Source organism: Erithacus rubecula (assembly GCF_903797595.1).
Source record: "Erithacus rubecula genome assembly, chromosome: 9".
NCBI classification, from domain to species: domain Eukaryota; kingdom Metazoa; phylum Chordata; class Aves; order Passeriformes; family Muscicapidae; genus Erithacus; species Erithacus rubecula.
The window spans coordinates 8,000,336-8,024,942 of record NC_136660.1 but is presented as its reverse complement, the minus strand read 5'-3'; the positions used below and the strand labels follow the sequence as shown (position 1 = coordinate 8,024,942).

General features: G+C 37.8%; 1 protein-coding gene across 1 annotated transcript in view; it reads left to right on the top strand.

The window, feature by feature from the left end:
• The window catches only part of GRID1 (glutamate ionotropic receptor delta type subunit 1), a 476,351-nt gene that overhangs the window by 352,255 nt on the left and 99,489 nt on the right, over window positions 1-24,607 (top strand). Inside the window, 2 exon segments of the mRNA XM_079312339.1 lie at window positions 11,227-11,280; window positions 23,006-23,179. Coding sequence (XP_079168465.1) covers window positions 11,227-11,280; window positions 23,006-23,179 — 228 coding nt within the window.

Below are 24,607 nucleotides of genomic sequence, written 5' to 3'. Positions count from 1 at the left end.
TGCAGCTGAAGGTACCTGCAGTATGTGGTCAAATGTGTGGCCTTACTCAAAAGTTTGGTGTGCCTAAGTAGATTCTGCAAACACAGAAATTTGTCCACAGCACAAACCTTATGGATAGAGCTATCATCAACTAACAGGCTTGGTTCTTGTTTCCATCTCCTACAGATTTTCCCTCAAGGAGGATAGATTTCATGCCAAATTTCTTGTTCAGCACTGTTTGTTGTATTGTTACACAACAGGTTGCTGTCACTTCATCTTCAGAAAAATAAATTAACACTTGATGGATACTTCCATATATAAGCCTGAAATTTGAGTCTATTTTAATGGGATATACACTGAAACAATTTTTTGTTTTCTAGTCATAGCTTGCCACAAACAAAATTGTTAAATTAAACTTCTATGCATTCCATAATATTTGGGAACTGGTTTTCTTCTCTCTAAGCAAAGGTTTAAAACATAGACTGTTAGTCTTCTACATAAATTGTCTTGCATAAATGATGTACCATATAGAGGCCATTTTTTTTGTCAGTGAGGTGCAGGGTGCTTTAATTAAACATAATAGAAATTTCCTTGGTGCATCCTTTCATACCTGCATGGATGGAATTATAGAAATCAGTGCTAAGGGTAGTATATCACAAGTCAAACCAGCTCATATTTTAAAATTAGAAACTTATTAGTTTCTCTTTTTTCCCTCTGGATTTGTAGGGAAACTCAGGTACATGAAAATTTTAATAAATAATTGTGTTTTCTTTAAATTCTGCCTCAAAAACAATGGGGGGAAAACGATACTAGTTAAAATGCTAAAAATGACTTTATTTTAAGAGTAGAATCAAGGTATAGTCTGTAATGTATGCAGGTGCCCCTTGAGTCAGAAGATAAGCTGTTGCTCCAGACAGTATGGAAGGGTTCCATCTCAAAACTCCATTTGTCTGTAACTTTGCAAACACTCTGTGAGCTTGTGTTAGTTAGAAGAAGCAGAAGTTTTTTCCAAGGATGAAATATGTTTTGGATTTTTTAAATTTTTTTTTTTTTTAATTAGTAACTTTGCCATACGCTTCTGAATAACTGTGTGCAAGGCTTTAGGAAAAGTAATTATGTTTTCCAGTGAAATCTGCTCATGCCCCATTACTGTAATGTATATTTTTAATACCATTCTTGCTGCCAAAGATAAAGCTGATACAGACTGGCAGTAATTAGATCACTGTGGGGCTTCCAGTGTATCTCTGCAAGCTTTGAGAAAGTGTAGGTACAGCACATCATGGGATTGGACCCAAGTGGTGAATATTTGAACATCTGCTTGAAAGAAAAATCTGTGAGCAAAAAGTGAATTTATTTGTGTCTGTTTTCTGTTGGCATGAGCTGTACATGCACACCATGCTGGGTGACTGCTGCCTTTGTGTGCCCTCCATAAGCTCATAAGGCTTTGCATAAAGTCTTTGAGACTGTGGGTATACTGAGGGAGAAGGAGCCCTTCCACACCACCATTGCTGCTCCCCAAGGGTTTCCCTCCTCCTCCAGCATCCTGAGATGCTCACTTGGCAAATGCACAGCAGGCCTATATCCTCAGGCAGTGTAAAGAACAGCAAATATTCATTTCTCCTGGCAGGGCTGGTTAGCAAAAGTCTTGTGGTTTGAGCTGGTTAAGGTGATCTTTAAGGTGTTCTTTAATACTCACACAGCCTGTGGCACTGTTTGTGCATGTAAAGTATCCTGTGACTGACAAGAAGGTCCTCAGACCTGTAAGGACTTTGCTTTATTTATGTATTTATTTTGCAATTTAAAGCAGAAGAGGGCTGTAGGCAGAAATGGACTGTTTTGAAAAGGATTATGTTTCAGGCTGACTATTGCTATCTTTCTTTAAAACCAGACATGATTTTAAAAAAAATTAAGAGAAGAGATAGAATGCATGTGAATGGATGAAAATATGGATATTGGACAGGGTAACCTTTGATATTGATAAACCTTTTCAAGTTCACAGAGTTTAAAAACCTAGAACCTGCATTAAATAACAGCTTTGCAGTGTGATTGGCAGCTTTGTGCTGGAGGCAGTAAATCAGTATTAAACTATAAATTCCTGAAAATCAAAGTGATCTCTTCATGCTAAAGCTGGTTCTTTCATTTCCAAGTTTGTGGTACATGACTCTCAGAGCTTCAGCTTTCATGCTATCTGGACAAAGTATGAGCCTTTTGAAGAGGGGAATTAGGGATGTGTAAGTTGTGCTTTCACTGTTTGGTGCTGGGTGCATGTGAGAGAGGTAAGAAATTTGCATCTTTAATGGAACAGTTACCATCTGCTGTTTATACCTGCAAAAAGATCAAGCTCTGGAAACCTCTGTGCAAACTCCACATAGTTGAACTTGCAATGCAAGCTGGAGCTGGAGTTTGAGCTGCTGCTCTGAGCAGAGCTAGGAAAGCACAGTGAATGGGACTGATGGTATGCACTGAAACTGTTGTACCCTGTGGAATGGTGCTCATAGCAAGGATGGAGAGCAATCCTCCATGCTGGAAATAGGTTTCTTTGCCCAGGGTGTGTGCCTGTAAAAGCATTTTCAACCTTCAGACCAATGTCCAGTCAATCCCCTGTAGGAATTCCAAACAGAAGCCTTAAACTGCTATATTGTTTCAATGGGAATTTCTTCTCTTATTGAAAGGTAGGTGGAGAATCAAATAAAACAAACGACAGCAACAAAAAAGCCAACCTCTGTATGCTGATGAATTCTGATGAATATTGGTTTGGAATTTCTTTGAAATGTGACTCAGGTAGAAAATCATTATAAAATTCTTTGTAAATGTCTCTAAAAAGCAGAGGCTTTTAAATCAAATATAAATATACAAACCTGTTATTTTCAAAAAGAAAAAGCAGTGTCAAAGTGAGCAAAATTTAGTTATTCTTTTAAAAGGATTCATTGGGTCTTCAAATTCAACCTGGCATGTGGTTGTGGTAAAATTTTAAGTACCATATTTCTGGGAGGTTTTGTTCTTTAGTTAACATTAGATTCATGTCTTTATGGAAATGTTGCTTTCTGACAGCTGTGCAATTACCCGGTGTCAGTACTGTGCCATGTAGTTAAATGGTCAGCAGTTACCATGTTTACAAACACTGTGTGACATTTGAGGAGTAGGCTCTTACTGAATGCTTTTGGAAGAGTTCCATGTGTGGTATTTTCATGCATCGTGCAGTGCAGGAACGAGCACTAAATGGAATGGCAGCGGAGATTGACTGTAATAAGCATTACGTATGAAATGGGAATCAGATTAAACAGAAATCCCAGTGCATTACATCAACATGATTAAGGTTAAAACGATAGGCAGTGCCACATATATTACAGTAGTTACTCAGGAACAATACAGCTGTATAGCTAGAGGAAGTTTCAGCAGTCCTCCCACAATCTTCCTGTAGTTTTCTTCATCTGCAGTATTTCTCTTGATTAACATTTACCTTTAATATAGTTTGCCTTTGGTGAATTTTTTTTCTGATGAACTATGACCTAAGTAACAGGTAACTAGTGCAGTACAAACATTAAATTGTATATTGTGGTTTCAGCTGTCACCAAATGATATTGATAAATGCAAAATTTCAGGTACGCCTGCTAACTATCATTCATCAGTTCCAGGGGCCTGTGCTAAAAGTGAGTGGAGGTTTTTGTCATATTTACTCCTCTTTGTGTGAAATCTCTTGTTAGCAACCAAAAATGGGATTCAGTTGTGGGTGGTATTTGGGAATTTGCTCAGGGATGTATTTTTTTTTTTCCTTTTTTCTTCTTCTTTCTTCCCACCCTTCTTAATTCTTCTTCACCACCCCATTAGGCTGAGTTGTTTATCTTGTGAAGGAACTGAGATAGAGGTCAAGACAGGACTATCACATATTGTTTGGACAGAACATAAATGAAATATTACAGAGTTTATGGGGAGCAAGAACCCTGGAGAGCTGACTCAGACTAATGAGGGTACAGAGATCTCCATGACTGATTTGGCCTCTCTTTTGTGGGGGGATTCAGGCTGAACATGCCAGGTTTATGGGCTTGTATTAATGGAGGAGCCTGGAATGGTTAAAATGCCATCAGACCTTGTGATAGCCCTTCAGTTATTACTTGTGCTTCATCAGGACCACAGAGGGAAGAACAGCTTTTCTCAGCAGCACAGTTCTGCAGAAAGGATCAGGCTTTATATTTTAATGTAACAGTGCATAACTTGAAAAAAGGTCCCTGCTGAGAGAGGGCCATCAGTAACGTGTTTATAGAGTGTAGGCCAAGAATGAAGTCATGCACACAGAGAAATACCAAAAAATGTGGATGCTAAAGGCATCCTATGCTTGTGGTTTATTAATGGCTTGTAGGAAACTTCTATGGATGCTTCAGGATTCAGAAGGGACAGCTTCTGGTGTAAGTGTAGTAAAATGAATTCCATTATTGGCATGAGGTGTGGTGATCAGGGAAACAGGTGAGCTCACTAGGTGCTTTTGTAAAAGCATGTACATGTAACATGTTCTGGGAATAGGTCCAGAAAGAAGGAAGAATATGGAATTTCTGGCAACACTTTTTTAGTAAAAGTTCAAATTGTTGGAAAATGAGGTTCACTTAGAAAGGGACAGTTTCAGTGAATTTTCTATCTGCAAAAATATGTCATGGAAACACTTAAAATTCCCATTTTACCATTTAGAGAAGAAAAAATTTCATATTTCACTTTGAAATTATATTTAGGCATTTTAGTTAGCCTCTATTAAATAATAAGAATAAACCTACAGGCTTGATCTAGTTTACTGCAACTGAGTGTTTATCTTCAAGATTCTTAATCTGAATTATATTAGTTTTATCTAAAATTGGGATGCTGTACTGGAAATTTTTGTTTTAGCTTCTCTTCTAATGGTACCATTAACTATTAAACTTTAGAAATGGTATCAGTTTAAAGTACTCTTTAGTATGCTATAAGAATTATAATATTTATATAAATAATTTATTTATTGCAGCTAGTAGTGCTTACTTTATTTTTAATCTAGTAATGCTCCTCTGGAGATACTGAGTCAAGAGGTATTTATTTAAAATACAAAGGAAAGAAGGTTCTAGGGAAGTAAAAAAATCTCAGTTACTGGTACAGAGAAGCTGCTTTTTTGTGAAATGTTATTACCTATGCAATTCACACCTGGACAAGAACTGCACTATTATAATTGAAGAGATTTCTAAATATAAGTTTGGTATCTAGGGGACATAAAATGAACCCATCTGTTCTACCAAAATTGACTTTTTCATATCTGCTATCTTAACTTATTTGTATCCAAGACATATACAAAGCTTCTCAGATAAACAGGTGCACTTTGATATTGTCCAATTAATTACTGTCAGTTGTACTGCAGTGGAAACTTGGTCTGTAGCTCTTCTTTGGGATCAAAACCAGTTTCCTGATTCTTAGGATGTCTTCCTGAACATTTAAATCAAGAACAAAGTTATTTTTAAAAATCCAAATCTGTCTCTTGCAATGAAACCTGTCAGCTGGACCTAAGTTTGACTCAGACTACAAAATGTTATACAGAAGATTTTAATTTTTTTTTTTCCCTACTGCAGTTTTACTGTAATAGATTTCAAACTGGTTCAAAAAAGTTTTGGGAGATGTGGTGGTTGGAGGTTGCTTGGGGCACAGTGATCATGAAATTACGGAGTTCTTGATATTTGGTGATATGAGGGGGAACTTCTACACTGGACTTCTGGAGGGCAGACTTTGGCCTATTTAGGAAACTTATTCAGAGAGTTCCTTGGGAAGCAGCCCTTAAAAACAAAGGAGTTCAGGAAAGGTGAGTGTGCTTCAAAACAGAGATCTTGAGGGCACAGGAGCAGCCTGTCCCTGTGTGCTGAAAGGTGAGTCAATGAGGCAAACCTCCAGCCTGGATGGGCAAGGAGGTTTTGGAGGAACTTAGGAATAAAAAGAGGATCTTTGGAAGGAGGGTCAGGTCTCTCAAGAAGTATTTAAGGGGGCTGCTAGAGCAGGAAACAAAATAGGGAGATTTGTAAAAACCTGACATTTAGACATGACTACTTCCCCAAGCCCTCCTTCACACCTTCTTTATGAATAATAAGTAAAAAAGAGTTTTAAAAGGTAAAGAATGGGTTTATCTATCACTGTCTTACTGTTCTCTGGGAAGAACTCGGCTCTTCTGCAGGCTGGTTCCTCAGGTGCTCCATGGCCAGCAGTTCTGTGCCTGGGCTTTGCTCTCTGCTGAGGGAGACACTTGGTGCAGGGGATCTGGGAGGGAGCCTGAGACTGAGGCACTGAAGTGACAGCCCTTGGCATGACAAGGGGCCAGGGACATGGCCTGGCCAGCTGAGGGACACTGAGGACGTGGCAGAAGCTAATGACCCCCAGATATGCCCTTCTTTACCCTGTGAGGGGATAAAGCTCAGGGGTGTGGGCAGTGCAGGCGTGGAGGGGCCTCTGTCACTCTGGGGCTGTGAGTGTGACAGCCACACACGGGGTCTGGGTGCTGGGACAGGGAATTTCCTGCACACAGGGGCCCTGGGATGGCCATGGTGTGTCAGTGTGTACTGGGGGCTCTGCACTGCGGGTCATTGATCAGCAGGTGGGAAATAGTGTATTCTGCATCATTGTCATTCTTGGGTTTATTTTTCTCTGTCTTTTCATCCTGTGCTTTTTCTTTACAGTTATTTTTCAAATACTTTACTGTTGTTGTTGTTATTAAACTGTTCTTGTCTCAACCCACAGGTTTTACCATTTTTTTTTCCTGATTCTACTCCCTGTTCCACTGGGAGAGGTCAGGGAGGTGAGCAAGTTGCTGCATGGTATTTAGTTACTGGCTGGGGTTAAACCATTGCAGTGCACAAGAGATTTGGTTTTGAGCTCTTCCAGTGTCTCTTAGGACATCCTTTTCAAATTGTTTTCTTTGAAGTCCCCAGTTTTCCCTCTGCTTTGTTTTTTCATCTTGGAAAGCTGTGATGCTCTTTATCCTCACCATTAAGTTAAAGGATGTACAAGTAATAACTTTTGCTACTTTGGTATCCCTCCTAGCAAAACACCACTCCCTGGTGGTCCTTTTATATCATGGATTTCAGGGTGGCAACCTTTGTTTCCAAAAATTGAGACACAACAGGAACATCTGTGTTTGCCATCTGCAAGACATTTTCTTTTAGGATTCCAGGGTTGGTTACAGGGCTTGCAGACATTCCTACTGCCTGTTCCCCTGGATGCACAGGGAGGAAACAACAGGTTTGTAGCTATAACACTGCTGCATGTAATTCTGAACTCTTCAGCACATCCTGCTGTCACTGGAACACAGCCTGCCAGGTCTGTTTGAGCACCCACAGCATCTCCTCTCAGTTGTGTCTGGCCACTCATCCCTGCATCCCTTCTTATGCAGCCTGCCTTTTGCTGTACAGCAAGGTGCTCACCCTGGCAAAGCAGCCAGGAATTGTGGAAAAGACCTTCCCTATTACTGGCCAGCCATTATATGCTTGGAGAGGTTTTCAGTTTCAGATTTTCTGAGAAGGTCGAGAAAGTATTTTTTTCTATTTCTTTTTTTTCCCCTCTGCAGAATTATTTCTGAACATAGCAGTATTTACTACTTATTTTCGTAATTTCTTTTAATCCTGCCAACTGCCATTAGATAAAATAATGAACCGAGTTACTTATTCATAAAGGCAACGTAAATATTTGCTTTCCACTGTATTCCAATAAAATAATGTTGTCATGGGTTATTGGCAGTAAATTATTTTAAGTCATATATTTAAAAGTAAACAAAACTGTATACGTGAAACTATCCTTGATTATTTTTCATGAAGCTTCTTACTCTTTTATCAGTGTTGCTATGAGATCCGAAATCTTAATGCTTGTATTTTGATTCTCTGTTTCTTCCTTTTTCATTTCTATTGCAAATGTTTTCTACTGAGAAATTAAACCGTTTCCTGCATTTACTGCTCCCCTTCTCATCTTCCAGTTCTGGTCCAATTCTGATAGTATCATTTATATCATTTATATGTTGGCACTTGTAGTGGTCCACTGAGTGAATTACAATTCTCTTGTTTGGGTTCTGCATTTTACATTTGGCTCTTGAAAAGTAGTTGGGGAGGAAGAAGGGTTCAGTCTCAAATAACAATTTTTTTTTTTTTTTTAAATTAGTGGAATTTGTTTGCTACTCTGAGATAAAACTAATGAAACATGGATGCTTTTTAATTTCCAGTGGTTTTTGCACCTATATTAATAATTTTTCCATAGAAAACTGTAGCATATTTTAACCTATAAATCCTTCCCCAGTAGGTGGCAATGCTTTTACTCAGGCACAGTGATCTCACAAATTCATAGCCTACTTTCTTTATAGAGGGTACATTTATCAAGTAGGATGGAATAGGTCTTTCAAGGATGTTTCATAGACAATTTGTTTTCTTTTTAAATGGATGGACACAAGCAATTGGCAAGATCCTGAACAGCATGAATAATTAAAAATGGGTGACCATAATCTCCCAAGTGTTGGCATCTTTTTCCTCTTTAAAGTAAAAAGCCTCACTAAGTTATAAACATGAAATTCTTTCTTACTTTGAGAATTCTCAATAATAAGCTTCCTTATGATAACAGAGGTCTCCAGGACCTTGCTTTTCACACTGCTTAACTTTCATGAGCCTCTGGTGATACCAGAAAGTTGAAAACTGAGAGCTGTTTTTCAATGGAGTTTTTAAAAATATTTTTTTGGATTGCAAATCTGTATATATGGTACAAAATTTGAAGCACAAAGTGCAAGAAGTTTCAGCTCCCTCCCAGCATGTTTTCATTTTGAGTAATGGTTCATTCTATGTGTGCAGTTCTGAACAGAAGATATTTAGAGCCATTTAGACTTGACTACCTACAGTGATGTTTCTAAATACATTTCAAGCTATTAGAATGCAGAGCCACTGGCTCTGTAGGAGGAGTGCTGAATGGTCTGGCACTCTGATGACTAAAGATAAACTCCTAGCAGCCTAAATTTAGGCACCTCATTTTCAAAACTTTGGCCCAGATATGTGAACCCAGAAGAATGAGATACGATAATTCATTTCAAATTCCTCGGCTCCTGCGTCTCCCCAGACTGAGCATTTATTCATACAAATTGCTCACTGTTGCAGATGAATCACTAAATATAGCCAGTGCAATAACTCTGCACCTGAGCATTATTTAATTCTGCTCTGCTAATGCTAGCAGCACTTTGCTCTTTCTCTGTATATTACAGCACCTGGCTATTTTGGCTTTGTCTGGATATATTTGAGAGGTGAAAAGGGAGAAAATGCACACATTTTTGCCCTCCTGTTCATCACTGCTATCTTTCCTAAGAGCTGATCTTCCTCAGGTGGTCAGCTTAATGCTCCTCCCAGCTTAGAAGAACTGCAAAGAGGGCAGTTACCAAGGGGACAGTTTTTTACTACATGTTTAGGAGGGGATTATGTTGCTAGAAGTGTTCTCTCTAGTGGTTCTCATCTGGTTTGACACCAGGTTTTGTTACTTCCTATAATGCTCTTCATGATGAAGAGAATCACTGTGTTCTGTCTGTGTTGATTCTCCTCTTTTGATGAGTTGGCAGTTTCTCTTGGGATTTTTGTTTTTTTAAAGGAGTATTTCAGGTTGTGGATGTGAGAAATAGGTGGAGGTATTTGTGTTGCCCACAATTTTTTCTTGTGGTTGTGTGGGCTACCCAAATGAGCAAAATTTTAAAACACAGTTACTTAGGTAAGTAATTTATACCTTTTTTAAGGACACAGCATAAACTGAGATTAATGTCAAAGATGGAGGTGTTGCTAATTAGTGAAAGTTTACTTTGTATTTTTTTAGGAATCAGATATCCCTTAGCCTATATTAAGGATGGAACTGTTGTTATTCCACTGCAGCCTTAGAAGTCGTGGGCGTTTATTCTAAGCCAGTCATCTGTAGTCAGTGTCATAAGAGAAGGTGATTCATCCCATCTGACACTAAATATCTGAGAGGCTTATTATGCAAATGTGTTCTGAAGAGGAAGGTGGTTGATGATGTTCCTGCTCAGCCCAGTGCTCTGTAGTCTACAGAGCCTCTCAGTGCCATTGCACTCATTTTTAAAATACTGTGGAAATTATCCAGGTTAAAAATCAGTAACTGGAAGTATTTTGTTCATTTGCATTTGTTTCCTTTTTTTTTGTTTTTTTTTTTTTAAACTGGGTTCATTTCAGTGATTCATAGGGCCATTTATAACGGAGAGATAAGAATATCTGTTCAATAAATGGGGTCATACTGGCACAGAGAAAAGAAGTGTTTGAAGGTAGGAACATTCAAGACCATGTAATGAACTGCCTCCTGAAATACTTGTGTGCACTGTTTTATTAGGAGAGATGAACACACTCTAGTAATTGCTTAACCATGTATTAAGCAGGACATTAACAATATCAGTAGTGTACATCTCTCCATGCTTGCTATTACTTTATTAGACTATTAAATGTCTTGAAGTGAACTTATCTATGTCAAACAAAGGGAAACTTAGGAACTTCTATGTATATTGTGAGATCCTGCAACTGAGATTCTCTCTCAGTACTAGTAGTGCAATCTTCCCCAATTTTAGCTTCTCAGTGGGTTATACATGTATAGATAAATATGCAAATTGCTGAGACAGGATGTTTCTTTATAATATGCAGTGATTATCCAAGTTCATATCTGGAAGACAAAAAAAGTGACCATGCAAATCATAACTTTGTCTTGAGCCTTATGTAGATATGAAGAGAGGATGAACTCTCATATAAATGTGGGAACTTCACTTGAGTATCTCACTGCCATGTTTTTAATTAACTAGGTTAGTAAACAGGTAAACTATCAGAGGTGTAATGGACCAGAGACAGTATATTTTGGGAGGCATATTGAAAAGAAACCCAGCTGAGTAGGACACATTAGACATATCATAGAGCAGTTAGATCTTCTGAACTGCATGTTCTGTGCAGTTATCCATCACAGGATCTCTTATGCTAAAGTACCACCCTGCCCCAGTGTGCTTTTGTGTTACATGGACACAGTCAGGGTACTTTGATTTAAGAATTGACCTCAGACAAAGGTGGCTCCCACCAGTTAGTTACTGTTCCATGAAGCAGCAGAGAAAAGATGAACTATACTGAAACAATATCAGTAGCAATGAAAACAGTCAAAATGAGCTTAATAGTACATTTTTATATAAGTTCTTTCTGGAATATATTTTCCATGTTTTATTTATTTTTATTATTATGTTTCTTTTTATTTTTGTAGGCTGTGGAAACCAACCTTGCATCAAAGGATAGTCACTGGGTCTATGTAAATGAGGTAAGAAAGTCAAAAGAGAAAACACAGCTTGCTACCTTCACGCATCACCATCTTTTGTTTCATATGTTTTGACATACCAAACAGAGCATACATGTAACATTCTTGCTTTTTGAATGGCACAAGGTTCAAATTCTGTGGTGTCATTGCTTGTCTGTCTTAGTTGAATTGGCAGAGGTTGCACACCAGAGGTCAAGATAAAGCTTCCCAATGTACCTCAGAGCAGCTGGGAGACTTATTTTTACCATCCTGCTGACACTATTTCATTAGCTATTTAGGAAGAAGAGAATATATCAAAAGAAATCTCAAATACAGGCATCTCTGGCAGAAGCTCACCCTGCATTGCTGTGAAAGGCTGCACACAGATGCCAAGAGAGGGAAGAGTGCTGGCAAGTTTAGTCCATTCAAATATGTATTTACATCATCCACAGGCTTTCTTTAGTGCAGAACTGTATTGGTGTGTTGGCCAAGACCCAGAATAGCTTAAATTCAAAGTGTAATGTTTCCTCTCTGCAGCAAATGGGATCCTGTCCTGCTAAAATGATTATTCATTTTACCTTAGTGCCAGGATGCCCTAATGGGAATCTGTTCAGATTTCTATTTAAAAAAAAAATGTTGTACAATATATAGTAACTTAAAAATCACTGATAAATGGCAGTATTTTATAAATTCCTTGTTTTAATAATGATTTATTTAAAGATAGCAAAATACCTAATTTAAGAAGAACAGTGCTCACTGTCTTATTTTTATATTATAAATGCATAGCCTCTAATTTAATAGCCAATTTCTTTCTTAATTTCTCACTCCTTTCTTTGCACCTCGCTAATAATTTTGGATAGGCAACTTTTAATAGTAACTATAAATTGTATTGTGTGGCACTAGACAGGCTCTGTAATTAAATAGGGGTTAGGGAAAGCAAGTGAAATCCCTGCTTGTACAGGCTTTATAAATTCTTTCTAGTCCTTGTTACATTTAAGTACCTCCTGGCTTGTCAGCTGCTGTAATGACCCACTACAAAACATCAGCAAGATGCCCAGAGAGTCAGTGTTTATATTCACATAAAGATAATACTGTGCATATTTCCCTAAACATTTATAGAGAGGGAGTGTTTGTGAATTTTTTACTGCTGCTGTTACTGTTCACATGTTAAAATTCACTTCACGAAGCCTGAATCTGTAACATTGTGATAAAAGCCTTCAGCACTAGCGTGCACACTGGTACACACACAAACAAATCATACAGGGTGTCAGTTCTGCTTCTCTTTTGGAAGCTTTTGTTTTTTCTCCTTTTTGGCTAAAGACTGGGTAAGAAAGCTATGAGAGCAGCATGTGAATTTAGAGTACAAATTTCTAGTGAAAAATATCAGTGCACATAATTTATAAATATCTCAAAATCCTATTAAGTCAGACAATTAGAGAAGCTTTTCATACTCAAAACTCTTTGGAGAAGGCTTTGCAGGCAAAAGGAAGAGGAAATGTCTTGGCTGTCCTTTCTTTAAGAGAAGTGTTGGAATTTGTCTATGTGCTTAAAGCTACTGTGAGAAAGTGCATTGAGCATCTCCATGGATGCATCTATAGAAAGGTGGAGGTTCCTTAGGGCTTGCTTCTTAAGTGTGCATCCCCCCATGCTAAGAGAATAGACTGATTAAGCTTTCCATGTACATGTTTCCAATTAGTGGTAGTGGGAACTGCATGAATATTTGATAGAAAAGATGATGCTGATTCTTCTGTGATTTGCAGGATGGAATTAACTTTTAATTCCCTGCAGTCAAATCAGCTCTTTTGATGTGTTTCTGTGAGAGTAAAAGTCCATTATGCAAATGGACCAAAACCTTAGCCAATCCACTTTTTGTCCAGGGCAGATTGAGGACCCTACACTTCCCTGTTCATCCTGTGACCTAATGATCCTATTGCAAGGAAAGAGATGTAGGGCTGGCTGACTGAATGGGCAGAAGCAGGAAGAGAACACAGGGACAATTTTTTCCGTGGAGGTTCCTGATATGAGGAGCACTGGGTTGGAAACAGGCTTTTCAGGCCTTTTGCACTTCAGGGAGCCTATGAAGGGCTTTGGACAGCTTGGGTTCCTGAGATCTGCTAACCCAGAGCACCTTAAGTGTGCTCTGTCTCCCACCTCTCATCAAGCTAATGAGGACCTGAAATTTGGAGTTACCTTGCTATAGTAAGAATGGCTACATAGCATGGTATTGTTTCAATAAGAGGGTTTATTATCTTCTTACTTTAATTAAATCTACTTTACTCTCTCTGCACTGATAATCCAATAAAATTTTGTGTTAGGTTATTTTTTTCCCCTGGGTTGCCTTCCCATGTGTTGGAATAGAGTTAAGTTTTAGAGACAGAAAAAATTTTATCACTTAAATTTTGTTAGGTAAGCAAGACCACCAAGCTTTGGATGAGTTAACTATAAATCCATATGGCTGGTAATTACACAGCAAATGAACAAACAGCTGCACTGACAAAATCCATTTGCTAGTTTTCAACAACCCAGGTCTGTGCTAAAGTAAATGTTCAGTTGGATGCCACTGGTGGTGAGAAAGGACTTGGTCCTCTTTAGAAGGCGGCTGGTTAATTGGGAGTTAAATTTATTGTGTGGAGTTGGAAGGCTGAAACATTACCCAGCAGGTTTTCTAGGGTAAGAGAGATGGGTTTTTTCAGGCAGTATCATGCCCTCATATATTCTCTTTGCAGCCAAAGTCATTAAAAACCTACTGCTTAAAAATACATGTATTTGTGTGTCCATTTTTCTAGTTTCAAACAGGTTATGTTTCAATATTACTGTAGCTGTCAAAAGTAGTGGAGGTTAGAAGGGGAAAAAAGGAATGTATTTCTAACTACCCATTCCCTTTTTTATTTATATTTCATCATCTGCACATTTTGTTTTTATTCATCTAGAAATGCTAAATCATTCCTTGCTTTCATTTAGGTAGCGATTCTACCTAAATTCCGGTTAAACATGCCAGGTGGCATTTTAAAAGCAAGACCACTTGTGATTCCTGTATAAACCTGTGTAAAAGAAAACTCTTCCAAATAATGACTACTACGTGCTTAGCAGTGTCTCCAAAATAGCCCAAAAAACTATTATCATTGACTGTGTGGGGAGCTGGCAATGGTTTGCAGTTTTGGGAGATCTGTTAGCACATATCTGGTGTTCTGTTTCAACCTTTGCTGTTATACCTTTGATGGTTGAAGTGACCCACCAGCTTTGATTTTTTTTTTTTTTTTTGACGTGTCCTTCTGCTTCTTTTGGCAACACTGGCACAGTTACAGGGGTTTTTTTTGTTTTTTGGATCTTCCTGTTTTTTCTCCCCCTAGTTTTCTTTATTATTTTTTTTTCTCTTACTTTTCTTTCTCTTTCATACCTGCATTAAGCATCTCTGTTGGCTCCTCATGACATTTTTTGTTCTCCCTTTCTCTTTTCCTGCCTTTTCTGAGAAAATGCTGTGCCTTGCCCAGGGCATGTGTCTGTGGGAGAGCTACAAGAGCAATACTTGAAACTGAATTTGGATGTGGTTGTAACCAGGAGCAGTGCTCCAGGAACCTGTGTCTCCTTCTTTATTAGCAGCAGCAGTAGGTCTGTGAGTATAAAAAGAATTAGAAAACATATTTACCTTTTTGTGGCCATTTCATGGTTTTAAAATTGTCTCCATTCCAAAGGTAAAGAAAAGATAAATTATTCTCAAAAACTTGAACATGGAACAAAAATATAATCAAATCAAACACAGTATTTTATTCCCTCATATCAATATATTTAATTCTAATTCCAAATTACTAAGCATTCACTCTTTTTTCATGTAAATCAGTACAAAAAGCAATAAACTACTCTTCCTGGAAGTGGAATGGTACAGAATTCGACAGATACTTCAAATTAGTTGTTGCACTATTATGACATAATTTCTTTAATTTCTTTCTTAACTTTTTTTTTATTCAGTAGTTTAATTGAAAGCTGTAAGATGTGGTCAGGCAAAGCACAGGACTACTCACTGATAAAGGAGAACACCTTTTGTGAAGGGCAGGTAGGGATGAAAAAAATGCAGTGTAGTGTTACATGTCAAACAAAACCATCTGTCCCTGCTCTGAAGCTGAGGAGAGGTGCTAACCTTTGACTGGAAATATGCAGGAGACATTGAGGAAGACTGTTTTTGAAAGTGCATTTTTTTTTTTTTTTTACAGAAATGCCCCAAATACAAGAAATTAAAATATAGGAAGATCTCCCTGGCAGTGGAAAAAGTAGGGCTGGGATGCAGAGAGAGCTTCATAAATTTCCTTTGATTTGCATTATCTGACCATGTTTATTTAAACTGTTAAGGCAGCCATCAGTTCAGATTTCATTATGGTCAAGGTAGAATGGGCTAAGAAAGCCAGAAAATAGTTGGTGTGAAAGTGATCATGCCATGGTAACATGCACTCTTTGGAGAAGAGGGGGTGGGAAAAGGACCATGGAGTAATGGACATCAAAAGATTGTCCCGCTTCACAGCTTTGGGAAACTAGGAATGATTTTGGAAAGATAACTCAGTCAGTAAAGGGTGACTAAAGAAACTGTGGGGTTCTCTGAGGATGAAAGCATAACAAAGTCTCCTTATGGTGACAGTGAGTTATCTTCACAGAACCTGAAATCAGAGATGAATTCTAAAGGAAAAGTGGTTGAAGAAAAGGGCTGGGGAAGAGTGTAAAGGTATAACAAAGTAAGGGATTATAAAATAAGGCTGTGTTGCAAAATGACTCATACCAGGGATCATGGAAAGTAATAAGAGAAAATTTATATATAGCAGAAGATGAAGAAAACTGAGAGGTAATTACTTGAAAAATGGAGGTTTAATACTTTTACTCAGTTCCCTGATTCTGACTTTATAAAAACTATTAATTATGATAAGACTGTTAAAAATATATTGTAGTTCCAGTTGTTTTAGATGAATTTGAAGTACTCCCCTAGGAAGCAGTTTTACAGAGAAGTAGTTTTGCTTGTGGCTATAAAATGAGGTATAGGTGGTGAGCATCTGCAGGAGGAGCTTAGAATCCTTGTGGATAAAAACCAGAATGAGAATCAGTGTTGTTGTGGTCCTGCTGAGTTAGCAAATGTAGTCCTCAGATACGATACCAGAAAAATCCTTTGTAAGATAAGGGAGGCAATTATTTCACTCTGTTTGACATCAGCTTGGCTTTGTTGGAACAGTATTGCAAGTTTTAGGCAAAACACTTTAAGCAAGACATGCAGAACAATGTTGAAAATGTAGAGGAAAGCACTTAGTGTGATGAAAGCTTGGTAATATATGACCCATGTGTAAAGGCTGCAAAACTTGAGAACAAATAAAAGAAGAATATGATCACATCTTCAATCTGGAAATATAAGGGAAATACAATTTAATCTTCTGCAGTGGAAATTAGATCTAGTATTGGAAAATGGTTTATGATCTAAGTATAAGAGTGTATAGGAACAACTTCCTTGGTTACCTTCTTCCATCCCATTATCTGTCTCTTTTCACACTTGGTTCTGCTCTTGTTTTTTATTCTTCATTTTTCAGCATCCTACTCATATTAGGTAAGTCAGCTAAATAAGTTCAGTGTCAGCATGGATACAACTGTGTTTTGTATTTTTTGATCTGCATCTCCTGCTCTAGGTGTGTCCACATATCTTTTTTCAATATGGTTATGGCAGTGACAGTTTATGCAAAGAGTCACTGCATATACCTGTTACTGAACCATTTATCCAGTATTTTCAGTGGTAAACATGAATGTATGGGATCTGTGACTCATGGTTGATTGCCAGCCATCCTTCTCTGTCTGGTGAATAAGCTGGAATGACTGTGTTTGATTAGATTCTGTCAGCCAAATCCACCCTTGGGGCCACCTCAGTGATTTAACTTAGCCAGGGATGAACTGAGCACCGTGTTTCCTGATATCAGCCATTTGTAATGGAGGATTATGTTGTAATTGTGTTTGGTTTGGATAGAAGAATGCCTAGTAGGGAATTACTAGCACTTTTAGTGTTTTAAAAATAGATTTAATTGTAAGGTGTAAAAAATAAGTTTGAAAGGTAAAGATCAGAGCTCCCTCTTGACTACAATTTTCATTTATTTATTTTACATTATATTGATTCTCATTGATTTGGATCAATCTACATCAGAGCAGATACAAAGGAGCTTTTGTCATTAACACAAAATAACTTCTTTTTTAGAATCACCACATTCTGTGCCATATGGACTAACAAATGCTGAAATCCAATATTAACTTCTAAATTCTCAAACTGCAACCACAACAATAGTGGAGTAAACTGGTAAAAATTTCAATGTTTTAGTGTTTTACTGTCTAGAAGATCAGGTAGTTACTAGAAAGGAATGCACCATGGGGTAAAAATGTCCTTGTAGGTTAAGTGCCAACCCCTGTGGGTATTTCTCATGGCACAATGGTTTAAGAAGTGGGAGGTGTTTGCAGGGACTAATCAATGGGTGACTGAATTTCTGTATTCCTGTATTTCAACATACAGTTTAATGCTATGCAGAGTAACTTGAATCTAAGGTTGAAAAGGGCTCATTTCTTTATCTCTTAGAAAAAGTTGTGCTGTTATTTCTCCCATTTAAAAGCAAGCAAACAAAAATCAAGCAGCTTACAATGCAACATTGTGGGGTGGATAGCAGAAAGGTAAGTTGTATTTGTAATGTATTTGTAATAGTTGCCACAAAAATAAGCTTTTTTTTTTACTTTTTTTTAATATAATGTGGAAAACGAGTTGATCATCATGTACTAATCTGAGCTTAATAACTGGGGCTTTTGAAAAATCATCAATAGTTTTACAGTGCTAAGCACAAAGATGCTTAAAATGAAAAAAAGTCAGGGACCAGTCTGTTACTGGTAGAAATGTGTTTTCAATAAAAAATCTGAAACAAATAAATGTAGAAATAGAGTATTAGATATATTCAAAGTCCATAGGAAAGCAAAGCACTCAGTAGTAAAAAAACCCTGAAATTCTTGCAAGCTTTAATTAAAAAATAAAATTAAACTGATTAACACCCCAAAAAAGTTGCTTTTTAATATTTTCTGTCCTCAAAGATCCTGACTTGAAAAAAAATTGAGTCAATAAACACAGAGAAAGTACTAAAGCAAATGTATCTCTAATGTATTTGGTTGAATTCTTCCCAACTATGATGATATTTGTCAGAAAAACCTTCTTAGCTGAGAAAGAGAAGGGAAAAGTGAAGTGAGAAGAAAAATTCTTGGAATTTTTTTTGCAGGAAAAGTAATAAAAAATTTTGGAAATACAGCAAGAGTAGACAATTCATCAGAGAAGCCTTAGACAGGAAGCTAGAGTGCTAAGGGACTTGGGGAACTCTGGCCATGTGGAGATGACATTGTCCTCATCACTTGAATACCAGTCAAAAATTTTAGACAGCAGTTGACCTTATTCTTCCTTTTTGGACAGATGACACGTTCCAAATGATGCTGGTGGTGCTGCCAGCAGATTAATTTATAGATCTTCAGTGGACAGATAAAACTTTCCCAAGCTCAGCCCAGGTGATCAGTCAGAGCACAGTGCAGAAAAATGGCAATTGATGCTTTTCCTTTTCCCTCTCAGAACATTCACCCAAAGCATCTTTCTGCTAATCCTTCTCTGGACTCAAGCTCAATTATTTTTTCTGCTGTTTTCATAGGTCTCTCTTCACCACTGCTGTCTATAGGAGGCAGTTTTCTATATGAGGGACAAGAGTGTGTCTCATGAACCCCCTGGTGTGATGTATATCTTATTTTCCATTTTCATCCTGCACTTCCGTTGCCTCTGCCAATATTTATTTTCATTCCTTTCACCACATCTGATGTACTCAGTATACCTGTAGGTACTGGAGCTCTTGATTTGAGAATCAAATGGCTTCTCAGCTGTCATCTTGGCACTTCTTTATTATTTTCTTTTATGAAATATTTTTTGAAAGTTGAGAAAAATGAGCAGAAAATGGAACAGTAATTATCAGATAAAGTCTCTATCTCAGCAAGATACTTTTTTTTGCCAAGGGCAGCATGTAGGAAGGTGTAAGATAATGAATGATGAACAGAGTTTTCTTAGCACATGCCTGTAGAGCAATATTGGGAAAGTTCTCTTTGGGAGAAATAAAACCTTATGAATGCAGTGGTTATTCTTCACTTTTTTGGAGAATATTTTTCCAGAAATGCCTGTGTTATATGCATTTTTGGGTGATCAACAGTTAGTCCCCGTGCAAATTATTGTAGCCTAATTTTTGTTTGTAAATGGGATTCTGCTCACTTTTTCTCTTCATATGAAAGTGCCTAAGATTATTTTCTTTGTTTGTTTCATTTTAAAGCACCAATCTCTTATATGATATTTGTGTTTACTTTCATAATCTGAAGTTAGCAATCTTTAACACTTCTCTATATCTTACTTTGTATTGGAAAAATTCAGACCTTTTAATGATCATTTATGAATGCAAGTGGGGCAAGCATTCTGAGATATTCTCAAATTATACAAAAAGTACAGAGTGAAAAAGTTTAAAAATTGAATAGAAATACAAGAAACACGGTGTGGAAATTTGGTAAGATTTAGGAAATGACACATTTCAATGCAAAATATAGCAATTTGCAATTACAATTTATTCTAATTGTATTCCAGGTACTCTATATTTATTACTTGCCTAAGGAAATCTCACTTCTCTCCTTTTGGCTGCAGTCTTTAATACCACAGCATTTATATTTATTTATTTATTCTAACAAAAATCTGTGGATTTTCTTTTCCTGATAACTGCTTGAAAGTTATACATAGACTTGAAGCTGGTTATGTTATCCTGCCCAAAGAAATTTGTAGGGTTCAGAACTGCCCTGACTCTAATGCTGTGGGATTACAAAAGAAGAGTCTCAGTCAGCTAGGAGCCAGGTCATAGATGAGCTTTGATGAGTTTTTTTATCAGTGAATAATAATATTTCATCCACAGTAATATGAATAGTGGGGATTTTGTTTGTTTTGTCCAGCTTTTACTAACTATCATTTTGTGTGCTTCCCCTACCCTCCAAGAGAATTTTTAGTATGGAATAATATTATGTTAAATCAAAGGATCTTTTACTGTATAGGCACTCACTATGATCTGAGAAAGACATCTGGACACCCAGTGCAGAGTCCTTATATCTACAAATAGAGCTAATAAAATTTAATTATGACCACATCCCTGTAGAGACTTCTAGGAGCATTGTGTAGAAAAAAGTGAGGTGTAGTACTGGATGTGTGGGAGGACATGAGGATGGGAGTTAGAACTTGTATTAGAACATTTCCTGGGTAAGAAAAGTGGTGTCCCTTCTTTAAAGGATTAATTTTTTTATTTACATATGTGTGTGTGTGTATACCTGTGCATGCCATGTGGGATGCAGAGAAGCCAGCAATATGTAAATATTGAATAAATCTATCTATAGGGTAAACTGTGGTGAACCATGTAGAAAAACAGCTAACTGAATGATATTTTCTGGATTTTCAAGGAGTGTTCATTTATAGATGTAAATAGTGCATTGGGGAAGTTAGAATAACCCACCAAACAGGATTGATACTCCTGAAAATAATCCAAATAAATTTCTAGCTTGAATCCATGAGTATCCTTAGTCTCACTGCTGTTCTGTCTAATCCTCCAGGTTTCTCAGGGATATATTCTCTGGAAATATGTTTTGGTTCTGTAAATTATTAATGCCATTAAAATTTATAATTTTCTGTCATTACCTCTAGGAAAATAGAGATTGCAATGTGGAACATAATTGTGTCATTTTGTGATTTGTGTTATGATAGTTGAGCACAGGGAACACGGATTGAAGCATTCCCCTGAGCAATGTGACGTGCTATTGCAAACTAACTGAGGCTCTGTGTGTGCAGACAAATAAACAGATAAACCAGTTCCACAAATGACCAATATTTGTGTTTCTGAGACACCTTTGAAAGGCTGTGTATCACTCAGAAGGGACACAAAATGTGTGTGGTGAGAGCTGAAGTGAAGGTTTGGATGATTTGTGATTCTTTTTATTCGGTTTTCAGCCATTTGGTCAGAGTGTGCCTACCAAGGGATGCAGCCAAGGAGTTTATGAGTTAAAGCTATGCCATAAAATTGTCTCTCCCTCAGACTTCAGCTTAGACAGGGTGTGTGGTTTTAGCATCCCTCAGGACCACAGAGGGGGAATCTGGAAGGGTCTGTAGAGCTTGGGGGTCTGCTACACTCTCCTTGCAAGGTTAGAAAATGCTGCCCAGTGTTTTCTATTAAGCCTCAAAATCTTTGTATTCTATAAGAATATGTTTGTTTTCTGATTTTACTGTTTTCATGCCACACTAGTTGGTCTGTCATTAATGAAATGAATTTCACCTTCTGCAAAGTTAAAAATTCATGTTCCTAAAAAAAAAAAAAAAAGGGAAATTGGCAAAGAAGAACTAAATTGAGCAAAGGTACAGTACTAGTCAACCATAACAAGTAATTATTATAACCCCATGGTCATTTCACTCACAGCTTGACAGAGGAAATGGCAAGCAAAACAAAATATTATGTTTTTCTTGAATGCTAAATATCCAGGGCCAAGTTCACTTCTGCTGATGATGCATCAGCAGGTGGGCCCTGTTGACCAAGTACCTGCAGCAACATGAGTAATTTGCAGCCCCCTGAGCTGCAAGGGGCTGAGAGATTCCTGTGCAGGCTGGGCACTGGGCTGGCCCAGCTGTGCAGCCAGGGCAGTCCAGCTGTGCTGGGGATGGGCTGATGTGGTTGGCAGATGCTGCTGGTGGCCCTGGTGAGGAGCTGGGATGTACAGCAGGTGCCTGGGGGGTGAGTCCAGGCAGCAGTGCCTCCTGCCAGGATGAAATCATCACAAGCTGCACTTTTATTATGATTTCAGGATATGCTTAGCCTGTGATTTTCAAACTGGGGTAAAAAAAAAAGAGGTTTTGGTTTTCTGTCTTTCTTTAAACATAAAATGTGTAAAGCATGGAGTTGAGCTGGCTTCAGTCTCACTATAAGAGCAGTAGACAGAGGCTCTGTCCCAGGATGGATTAGGAGGTTGGGGTGTGTGATGGTCTGCAGAGAAGCTTTAGAAGTTGTGAAGCCTGGAAAGAAAAGCAACCTGTCCTTGAGGTCTCCTTATATCTTCTCCAAAATTATTCTGTGTGCACAAACTGATGCTCTAAATGTGTCAGACCCCTCCATAAAGTTTCTCCTATTTTTTATTTCCTAATACAGATAACCTCAAAAGACTTGAGTCATTACCAAGATTAGTCTGCAGAAATGATCTACTGCACTTATGGGAAAAGTGCTTTCTTGTAATGTTGTTCACAGGTGAAAGAGCCATATTTCCTGAAGACTGTTATGTTTTTCAGTTGTTATTTTGTCCTGAGGATATAGTGAGGTTCTAGTCTGTCAAACAAAAGGTCTTCCTACATAAATTTCATTGCAAGGCTTTTTTAAAGAAACCTATTGGTACCATTTTGGTGTTTTCCTTTGAGGAACTACATCTGCAAAATTTTAGCATAGTCAAGATAGATGGTACTGTATTAGGCTGTTTTCTTTTTTGTTTCAGATGATGTATTAAAAAATAGCATAGTTGTCATTAAACACAAAATAACATTGGCCTAGGCTAAGCATCTGTAAAATTTTTCTTCTACTGTCTTTTAAAAAACATTTAACCAGTAATGAAAGAGATACATAAAATGTCTGGACAAATACATGTTTTTAAATGACTGTCTCCCTGTTCACAGGAGATCACTGACAATGAAATCCTAGAGCTGGTGCATAGTGCTCTGGGGAGGATGACAGTTATCCGGCAAATTTTCCCTCTGTCAAGGGACAACAACCAGAGGTGCATGAGGAACAACCACCGGATATCATCCCTGCTGTGTGATCCACAGGAAGGATATCTTCAGATGCTGCAGGTCAGTAGCTGTGCACAGCAGCAAAATGTCCAGCTTAGAAATTTGCCATGGCTGTATTAACTCAGAGAGGGAAGGAAATGAGTACAGATAAATCTGAGCATGTAACCTTTTGTCAACTTTTCTTGACTTTATTTTTTTTTTTTCCCAGTGCTGAGTGTTTTAGGTGTGATGTTATGTCCATGAGGTATCAGCTGATTTTGCATATTTCATTCTCTTAAAAATATTTTATATTTGAAAATTGTTGTTGTGCCATCATAGTCCTGTGGTGTTACTGCTTGCTTATTGTATTTATGCTTATTAGACACCTGTTTTGAAATGGGTAACTCTGACAGGTATTGGGTTGCAGAACATTTTATATTTAGGTAATGGTCTGAATCAAGCTGATGTATTCAGTCTGTCCCTTTTCAATAGCTCAGAAGTCTCCTGCAGCTGATAATTATCTGAGTGTGTAAAATATGCACTGCTACTTCAAGTTTCAGGTTTTGGTAACACATTTGACTCTGGTGTTAGCAACATCTTGACATTTCTTGGCAATTTGTCCCAGATATCAGAATTTTTCTTGCAGTAATTTAGATATAATTTAATATGTGCTATTTCCAATGATAGTGCAGTAATTCAGAAACAAAGGCCTTGGATTTCCAATGGGACTTGTGTATTTTGGTTTACTTTAGACACAGTTATAAATTCCATTTGTATTACAGTTGAAGGTGTTGCATATAAATATAAACTATAATGGGATTTAGAATATAAAATTGCTTAAAACCATTTAATTGCAAGCTTAGTCTTAAACACAGTGTTTGGGCCTGTGGGCTGTCCAGTGTGTGTGTGTGTGGTGGAGTGATGAGAAGGGGCTTGGCGAGGCTTGGGGAGGGGCTGTCACCAGCCTGGGCTGCTGCAGCCTGCTCAGGAGGGTGGGATGGGCTCAGAGCTCCTGCAAGGTGGAGCTCCTGCCCAGGCTTGGAAGAGTTTCAGACCAGGAGAGGCAGGGAGGTTATCAAGAAGGGAAGTAGAATAAGATTTCTCAGATAGGGGTAGGGGTGTTAATTTTACTTAATTGCACCCTACTAAAAATAGCTGCAGAGACTGATGTCCTTTAAGGGACAGATATGAGCAGTTCCTTGAAGAGAAGCTCTGCAGGCTCAGATTCTGTCCTAGCCATTGCAAAGTTTGGGGAAAGCCAAACACAACGCCTGTAGTTCTAAGTGTGGCTGTATAACTTGCACAGGGGCAAGTTTTTCTGCCTTGGCTCAGAAAGAAAAGACACTTTTGATCTTTGTTAGTAACTCTGAGGTATGCTGTAATGAGAACAAAGGCCGCTCATTTCACAGGATCAAAGCAATTTCCAGTATGATGAAAAATTATCTATGCTGCACCAACAAATCACTCATTGGGGAATAATCTTCCATTACAGCAGGATTTTGAGTATTG